The sequence below is a fragment of the Gavialis gangeticus genome, unplaced genomic scaffold (assembly GCF_001723915.1).
Source record: "Gavialis gangeticus isolate Ggan-Ray unplaced genomic scaffold, GavGan_comp1, whole genome shotgun sequence".
In the NCBI taxonomy this organism is placed as follows: Eukaryota; Metazoa; Chordata; order Crocodylia; family Gavialidae; genus Gavialis; species Gavialis gangeticus.
Window position 1 is genome coordinate 1,106,491 of NW_017728997.1, and position 9,550 is coordinate 1,116,040.

Consider the following 9,550-nt stretch of genomic DNA (forward strand, 5'->3'; position numbering starts at 1 on the left):
AGCGCCTTCTATCCTGGCAGAGGCGGCGGCGGCGGCGGCGGCGGCGGGGGAGACGGAGACCGACACGGACCCGGACCCGGACCCGGACCCCGACCCCCGGCCGCGGGGCCTAGCGCCATCTTCTGCCGGCGGATCCCCGCAGGGCCCGGGCGGGCCGCGGCGCCGACATGACGAACGTGTCGTACCACATTTCCAACCTGCTGGAGAAGATGACGTCCACCGACAAGGATTTTCGGTAGGGCCCGGCCGCGCGCCGGATCCTGGCGGCCCCGAGGGGGGGGCCTGGGCCGCGGGGCTGCCCCGGCGGGGAAACGGCGCTTGTTTGCTTGTTGTTCACGTCATTTGTTTGCTTTTCCTTTTATATCATATATATATCACGGTATACGTATCATTTGCGGCTCTGACTGTGGCCGAATCGGCCCAACCAAGCGCTGAATCCGAGAGTCCGCGACTGTCCCCCGCCCGTGGCTTCAGTTTGCGTCCCAAACTTTTTAATTTGTTAACGAAATGTTTCGTGTTCCAGCCAAATCCGCGAATCGGTGCCGAACCGCAACCGGCAAACATCCTCCACACCCGTGTGGGGCTTCAGATATTTCCAAACCCTTTACCCGGCGTGCTGTGCTGTGCACAGGCCCGAGTGTGGAGGCACGGGGTTCGCCTGCCTTCAGCTGTGCGGCCATAGGAGCCTCCCGTTTCCATGAAGTGCTTTAAGCCCCGACGCATCGGTGGGTGCTGAACCGTGTCACAAGAGCAGTTATATCCCCAGGAACACTTCAGGAAAACTGGCTTCGTGGACCTGGATACGTGGTGTTTCCCCTACATTGCACTGTTTCCAAATCCTTTGGCGGGCATCCTGCTTGCAGTCCTGGCTTGGGGTTCAGATGCCCCTGAGTTTTGCTTGCCCTCGGCCATGCGGCCCTCAGAGCAAGCAAGGGAGGAGAGACCTGTTTCCATAAACTGGGGTGCACCTCGGTGGGTCCTGAACCGTGCCAGAAGAGCAGTTCAGGAAAACTGCCTTCTTGGACATAGATGCGTGGTATTTCCCCTGCCAGGTTAAGAAGCCGGTAGACTTGATCTCAGCCTTTGAGAGGCCAGGAAGGGAAGCAGGTTGAAGCCTCTCAGCTGAGGGTGGGGAAACAGGTTGATCTCGTCTGTTCTGCACAACTGAGCCCTTGGTCGTCGCTCTTGGGTTGTAGATCCCACGCACGTGCACCCCCGGGGAACTTGGGGTGAGGTGCGCTGGACAGCCAGCAAAAACAAAACAAGTCATTGCACGCAGCTGGTGATCACTGAAAATCCTGTGCTGTGTATTCAGTGCTGCTCAGGTAAAATAGAAAAGGCCTCTGGTGGCTTGGTTAGGAGAGGCTGGTGTCTGGTTTGTATTGGTGTTGTGGGGAGACTGAAGGAAGCCCACTGAATTGCAATTAAAGAAGTTACGTAGGGCAGCGGTTTCCAAAGTCTGACAGGTTGCACACCACCAATTTAAAATGATACAACCTTAAGTACCACCAGCAAATTTTTGTCATGTACAGTAATTATAACAAATCCGTTAATGCGTACTGCTGACAGGGTGTCCACGTACCACTGGTGGTCCCCGTACCACAGTTTGGGACATTAGCAATACGTAGGGGGTGCACACGCACCCCCTGAGATTGGCGGTGCACCCCGTGCAAAAAGTGCTGCCGATGTTGCCCCCTGCTTGCCACCCTCCCCCCTTCACTGTGACACAGCCAGCAGTGTCTGTGGCAGTTCCTGCTGGCCAATGCTGCGGGTGGTCGATGCAGCCACCTGCGGGAGCTCCCTGCTTGCTGTCGCCCTGCCTCCCCAGCCTCCGAGGGCGCACAGTGTTGGTGGTTTGGGAACCAGTGATGTAGGGGAAACCCCTGAGTAGACCACAGGAGGGAGGGGGATACTGGTACCTAGTTAACATCGTGGGCAGGAGGGGCCTGAAGTGAAAGGGGCGAGAGGTAATTTGTCTGCCCCATGAAAGAGGAACTAAGGGCCATTACAGTCGTGTAGTTCAAAGGCCCCAAATATGGAATGTAAAGTTCAGAGGAAAACCTTCTAAATGCAGTTTTAAAAATAAGTTATATTTACACTTTATTGCAGCAGGTGGCTGTTTCAGGAACTGCTTGTAGTTAAATGGATTGGAAAAAAACATGAATTCAACTGGCCTTTCTTATTTGACAAATCCCTTGGTAACAGGAAAATGAGCTTTAAAATAATTTCTCCCTCTTAATAATCCAGGGACAAACATTATGTCTCCAGCAGCCCCTACTGATGTTAGTGGGACTTGAACAGGGGTATCGGAGAGAAGAATTTGACCACAAGATATTCTTAGTAGCATTGTTCACAATATTTAAAAATGACTCTAACTTGATGTCATTTAACCAACTAGTAGCTCTTATGCAGATGTACTACTTTACCATCTGGGCATGCAGTTGAGTTTTAAAATACTCCTTGTAATTTACCAAGGAGCATGTTAATGTTTTTGATTGTGCTTTGCTAAATGCTTCCTATTTTAAAAAAGACTTTTATGCTTCCAGTGACATCTGGAGCATGTGTCTAAGGCTGTGGCTAGTATGGGTACCCACCATGTTCAAAGCCTTTATTTTGCGTAGTAGGCTAGTATTTTGTTAGTTGATGATGGAGCTGCTTCATTAGTGGTTGGCTGAGGATTTTTATGTGGTCCAATGTTCTCTGCAGACTTTGCTTTCAAAGGAAGCTAAATAGCTCTTACTGACTCAAAAAATGTCAAGTATTGTTAACATTGTAAGTCAACAATTCTGCTTTTCTCGTCTTCAGTTTCTGGCAGGTTACACAAGCTTCCATCTATCTCTAAGTCCAGATGTAGTTACTTACTGCTCAAGAAGAGGCTTATGCACTAAAGATATAGGCATTAGACTACTGTGGTAGGTTTTTTTTTTTTGTTTTTTTTTTTTTAATGCTGAATGAGCTACATCAGAGGCCTGATATAAAATGTAGTTTTTCACTTGAGAAAGAAAGGAGAATGGTTTACCCATATCATGAAATTGCACTTGCTCACAACAAGCTGTTGTTCTAAGGTTGGTATTGTTGCTGAAATAAAATGCCATTGAAAATATTTGGTTTTGCCATGTGGGACTTTAAAGCGCACCTAATAGTCTCACAGTGGGTAAAGAAATGACTGACTTTTTTTTCTTATGAAAAATGAGGAATTGTCATGGTTTAGGGGGAATGAATGTCAGGGAAACATCATTTTGGCATCACTATTCCCATCTGTGAGAGCTGTGACATAACCAGGGCCCTTTTGTTTGTCCCTGTATCATCTAAATGCTCACTGCATTTGTACCATTGTAAAAATGCCTATGCCCCAACTACAATAAAGTTCCCATTATTAGCGGAGAGACATTAGCACAGCAAAATACCTAATACTTCTTTCTAACTCCCAAGAGGCTTCTAACAGGCAAGTTAGCAAAAGGAGATGTTAACTGTGAGGAGACAGCTATTCAGGTTAGTGAAGAAACTCCAGAAGGCTATAAACAAACTGTCTGGGCTGAACAATAGAAGCTTATCTATAGACCAGAACTTGAAAGCACACTTCTGGCCTAAGGAGCCATTATAGAAAAGTGCTACTATTTACAGATCTGGTGTGTGTGTGGTTTATGATGGGTAGAAACTGTTGCTCATTTTGGTGGCTAAAGAGTTCTTACGTCAGCCCTGTAAGAGGGTCAACTAGATGCTGTTTTGACTTACACATTATCAGCACACTTCTTAGCCAAGGTCTAGGACCAAATCCTGCCCTCAATTTTATACTTGGAGCAATGGGCAGTGTTTGGATAACAATCCGTAATAGAAGCCAGAATGCAGGAGCAGATTTTTAGACGCTACACTCATTTTTGCAGGTATGACTGTTAAACACACATTTTCCAGTGCTAGGAGCCAAATTGACCTGGAGTCATTGAGACAAAATATAAAGGCTGAATTCTTTCCTGCTCTTTTTAGTTATGTTACAGAGCTATACCTACACTGTTAAGAAAAAGTTTGGGAGGTGAGGAGAGGAGTCACTTATTTCTCTTATATTTTGACTTCCTTTAGTTCTGGATCTTTTCCTACCAAGTCTTTCTGGTCAAATTCTCCGGTGTGTTTACAGTGGGGGTTGCTGCTCCCTTATCTCAGTTGCAGTTGGGTTGTGAGAAATAATACATTTTTGTGCATCAAGCACTCTCTATATTGCTAGGTATTAAATTAAATGCTCCATGTTGATCATCTGAAAAGCACCTGGATCTACATGTTGGCCAACCTGTTGTTGATTTGCCTTGTTTCAGATTTATGGCCACCAATGACCTGATGATGGAACTTCAGAAGGACTCCATAAAGCTGGATGAAGATAGTGAGAAAAAAGTGGTGAAAATGCTTTTAAAATTGCTTGAGGACAAAAATGGGGAGGTGCAGAACTTGGCTGTCAAGTGGTAAGAGCCTTTGTATCGGCTGTCATGCTTATTGTCAGGAATGGAACCATCAAAGATTTCAGAAAATGCCCTAAAAGAGACCCCTACATGTTCGGTGCCTCTGGTTCTTTCAGCTCTCCCTTACAAACTCCATGTGTCTGATAGGGCAGAGGCAGCCTCTGGTTATGGTACACAGGGGTAAACTCTATGAATAAGCATGTAAAAGTCTTTTGTAGGAAAAGTTTGGAGACTTGGAACACTATTAAAAGTTGGGTATTGTGGGCTGCCTGTCTCCTATCTAAACTGGCATCTTTAAGATTTGATTCCAACAGATCAAAACTTGGGACCCACATGCTCACAAATTCTGGAGAGCTTTGAAATTCAAACTAAATTTTCCCAAAGGGTCTCATCTTTATAGTGTATCACACCACAGTGCTGACATAAATGCTTCTTGAGCATTGGTGTTTGAATTCCAGACCTGAATTGTATCAAGTGACTCTAGAACGTATGTAGTTTTCCCTGATTATACTCCCAAGCGTAGCTTGTGCCGTGGATTCACTTTTGTTCATTTCAGAAAATCTTTTTCCTTTAAGAAGTAGAGGCCCCTGGATTATAGGATCCTCTGTAAAAGTGATTATGATGCTGACTTGTTCTTCCTGTCTCTTTCCCCTAGCTTATCTAAATTGGATTGTTCACTCTAGCCATGACATTGAATGGGTCAGTTCACGCACAGGGTTCCAAAAAGGTGGGCCATTTAAAGACCATTTTGGGTTCCTGCATTCAACCCCACTGTGGATTTTCTCTCTTTCCCCTCTTTTTCTCATCTTTAACTGCTTTCCTCCTCTATTTTTCCCTGTGACCTTGGATGTTTTTTGCCTACCGCTCTCCTGATCCTTCCCTAATTGTCTTTGGCCTTGTTCCTGTCTGTATCTAGCTGCTTTGGTTCCATTTCTTCCCCTGTTTTCAAAGTAAGGACACTGAACAAATTGAGATGTTTATTTGCCTGTTTATCCACGGTTGGATCAACTAGAACATGAGTCCTTACTCTCTTTGATTTCTTTCTTGTCTATGATGACTTTCTATTACATGCTGGATGAACCAATGAGGAGATGATCTTCAAACTTAGCAGCCAATCAGTTGTTTCAGATCAGAAGGCTGGTATCTTTAATTAATAGATGTGGCATCCCTTAGGATACTGGCAGCCTGATTAGACTGTCTGACCTACATGGTCCATATAGGGCACAGGTTTGGGATTCAGTAAGTTACTTAAAATTGAAAGTCTTATAGTATAAATCTTACTTCAGCTAAAACTGGCATTCTTATGATTTTATTCCTACAGAGGGAGACTTAGCTCAAAACCCTGGGCCCAAATGCTCCCATATAGAAATCTGTTCTATTTCTTGTTTTCTCTCAGATTTTTTATGGGAACTGGGAAAGTTACATAACTTCTGTGTTTGTTTCCCTGTCTACAAAATGGGGATGGTGATAGGTACTCTTTTTTGTGCAGCACTTTGAAATGTATGGAAGAAAAGCATTTACACTTATGCCAAACTATTATTGAGTATTGCTTTTTCAGGAATGTATATTTTAGGAAACTTGTCTAGAATCCAAGTGACTATTTGTTTATCTTGATCATGGAATAAAATATCTAGGTGAGGGGGTATGGGGAGGGAAACATTCTACTACTAACCCAGACAAACGCCATATTCAGAGTGTGGCACAAAGACCTGGGTCTTGGGTTTTTGGTGTGCTAGCAAGTCCATACAGATTTTGCAGAATTAGCATTAGGAGACGGAAAAGTCAGTGTTTCCAAACAGAGGAGGAAAGAATGCAGTTGGAAAAGATGTTTTCAGGCTCTCTTGAGAATAAATGTTGGACTGGAATCATTGTTACAACAGAGGAGCTGACTGACCCTTCTTAGTAACAAAATCCTTAATAGCTGACAAAAAAATGTAATGGTGAAAACCTATCTTTGAAGGGAGCTGCTCAGCTCTCATTTATGTCAAAGGGAATTTTGCCATAGGCTGCGGTGGGAGCAGAATCTGTCAAGCTGTGCCTCTGAGTAAGCTTCAGTAACATTGGAGGATGTTGGTACAGGTGCTGCTGCACTTCTGGATTCTCAAGAGCTTGTGGGCAGGCTTTATTCCTCATCTGCACACACCTGCTTCGATTAATCCCATGGCAACACTAGTCGCACAGTCTTACCCTAGTCTGATGTAGGATATCCCACTTAAAATGCCAACTTCAGGTTCAACCTCTTAGAAACGAGTGAGACACATGGATCCTTTCTTCATTTGCACCAAATTATGTGTTTATGTATTATGAATGCCTGCTATTGCTGAGTCTTCTATCTTTGAGGAGAGTTATCTCATATTTTTTTTGCCTTGTAATATCAACTTGGCAACGTTTCTTTAATTCTGGCAGCCTGTTGGCTTCAGTGTTTATCAATCTGCTGGCGGCTGCTAAATTTGGATTTGTTTTCTATATACACTGTGCAAGTTGCATGTTACTGTGTGTGAACAGTTCACTTTAGACTAGAAGAAAGAGAACAAATCTGGTCTCCCCAATGAATCAACCAAGCACAGTGACACTGTCTGCTCAGCAGCGGAATTGGAATCCAAATTGGCAGATACCTCACTGCTGCCTCTGCATCAGACAGGGAGACTCCTTTACATCTAAGAATGTAGAATGATGTCATCTTTCATATCCAAAAATGAACTGATGAAACATAGGTTACACAAAAAGCACATATTATGGATAAAGTCCCCCTGCTTGTCTGTATGGCAGCTTATAGGAAATAATAAAAAAAGAAAACAAGTCCTCATTCAGGATTCCCACTGCAGTCATTCCCTGTGTAAGGCAGGTAGAATCTGGTCCACATGAACTAGGTGCTTGGTTCTCTGAGTCACTTCCCCTGCAAGACCTGTGGAGGGGGGGGAAAGGGTCTGGTAGTTAAGGCACAAGAGTGGGAATGACTGCCCCTGAATCTTGGGCTAGTCAGTTAATCTATCAATGCGTCGTGTTGTATGATTAGCATTGGTCAGAATATTTTTTTTGACTGTGTTTGCATGAATAAAAGATGACTTTGCTTTGGAGTGTTGGATTTACCCTCCTTCATGTTTGCTTTTCACAAATATTTTAGGCACTGAATTTGCTGGGGAAAAGAACTGATGGAAACACCAGTTGTCAGTAAACAGTGTAAAATATTCATGGCAAAATGAAGGAACATTGGTGTGTACAACCCAAACTCTAAATACCAGTCATTTGTGGTGAACTGCTCACAAACAACCAGAGGCAAATTATTCCACTTATAATTCTGAATAGTAGTTGAGTTAAAGAAAATGGTATGCTCTTAGCCAAGAGGAAAGTAAGGGGGTTAATCGAAACCAGCATTCACTCAGCCCTAAGGTTAACTGTGCAGAGGCTGAGTTCTTTGTACATACAGCAAAGGGCAATAGAAGTTTAACTTCATCTGGAAACATTTACTCATTTTGGCTTTTGCTTTTAGGCTGGTCCATTTCTGACACTTTTTCAAACCATGACTGTAGATACCTATGTGACCTCAACATTGTCAACCGCATAATACTTATTAGGCTGCCTGGGCAATTAAATTAATCTTCTTTGCTCTAAAATGCACCAGCTTGCCCAGCGACATTCTCCAATAGAGTAACTGATGTACCCTATGATAGAACTGATCTGAAATCTATGAGCCACCCCACTGACTTCTTTGGGCCTTTCCCAGGCCTTGTGTGATGTACTAACTGGACAGGAATATGAAATATATTGAGTCTAGAATTGTAATGGAGACCTTAGGGCACCTGCCGTGAATTTAATTATGGTTTGGTAATGAAGGCAACATCTTCAGCATTAGGTCTGGCATACCCTTTAGCTCCAAGAAATCTGACCAGTGAGTGCTAAACCTTTTGTGACCAGGGGGACAGCCTCCTTTCCATTTGGTCTCTTTTCTCTCTGCCTTCTTCAGTTTGGGTCCTTTGGTCAGCAAAGTGAAAGAATATCAGGTGGAAACTATTGTGGATACACTGTGCACAAACATGCTGTCGGATAAGGAACAGCTCCGGGATATCTCCAGCATTGGACTGAAAACTGTCATCTCAGAGTTGCCTCCAGCATCTACAGGTAAAACATTTCCCACCCATTTCCTTCTAATGTCCTTCATTATGATCCTTCCCTCTGAGAAGGCCATAAAGCCTGTTAAGAAGCAGAGGACAGCTTGGAATTCAGAGCCTATGTTTGTGTGGGAGCCCCTGCCCCGTGCCCAACTGTGTTAGTAATGGGATGTAACAATTTAAAGATAATAGATCAGAATAATGATTTTAAGATGATAGAAATGGATATGCAGGAGTAAGTAGAGATGAGATGCAAAATAAAACTGGCTGTTGGATCTCCCAGGGTGTGTTTAAAATTTGAACTTGCATCTCTATTTTGCAAACAACCCTGTTCTGTAGGATGATCCTACAGCATCAAACCCCATATCCAAGTGCTCTTGCTTGGATGATGCACTAAGAGAGCCCTTCTGGCAGGGCTGCTCCTGCTCTGGTTCCAATGAAGTATATCTCTCTCTCTCTGTCTCTCTCTCTCACTCCCTGCTGGAATCCCAGCTGTGTCAGTGTTTTTACCACCTCCACATACAGCCTGTTTCAGTGCCTGTGTTACCTTGCTGTTGACAGCCTCTCCTGGCTGCCCCTCCTGCCCAGTTTTTTTTTACCCAGCCCAGTGGTTGTATTGAGAAAATGCAAGAGCAGCTCTATACAGTAATATACATGTATATCCCCAGGGTGCCATCATTTGAACTGTCTCTGCAGCAGCTCCTGTGCCTTATGTCATTGTTCATGCATCTGTTATTCCCTTGTAGCAGGTGGCCAGGGCAGCATTTCTTGCCTTGATTTTTTTTTTTTTTTGAGTTGGCAGTGATACCCCGTGGAATATTTTTTTCATGCATAGTTTCATAGTTGGTAGGGTTGGAAGGGACCTGAGCAGATCATCAAGTCTGACCCCCTGCCATGGCAGGAAAAAGTACTGGGGTCAAACGACCCCAGCGAGGTGTTCATCTAGCCTTGTCTTAAAGACCCCCAGGATAGGAGCCAGCACCACTTCTCTTG

General features: G+C 44.3%; 1 protein-coding gene across 3 annotated transcripts in view; it reads left to right on the forward strand.

Annotated features, from left to right (window-relative positions):
- The first annotated feature begins 60 nt into the window (after positions 1 to 60).
- LOC109288927 (cullin-associated NEDD8-dissociated protein 1-like) overlaps positions 61 to 9,550 on the forward strand; it is a 31,026-nt gene continuing 21,536 nt past the window's right edge. The window contains exons 1-4 of one of the 3 annotated variants that reach the window (XM_019504668.1): positions 65 to 235; positions 3,885 to 4,030; positions 4,308 to 4,451; positions 8,413 to 8,567. In XM_019504668.1, the coding sequence (XP_019360213.1) occupies positions 3,987 to 4,030; positions 4,308 to 4,451; positions 8,413 to 8,567 (343 nt within the window). In that variant the 5' untranslated portion in view covers positions 65 to 235; positions 3,885 to 3,986. Of the gene's footprint in view, positions 236 to 3,884; positions 4,031 to 4,307; positions 4,452 to 4,697; positions 5,176 to 8,412; positions 8,568 to 9,550 lie in introns of those variants that run through there. The other 2 variants (XM_019504667.1, XM_019504669.1) reach the window with 2 other exon arrangements.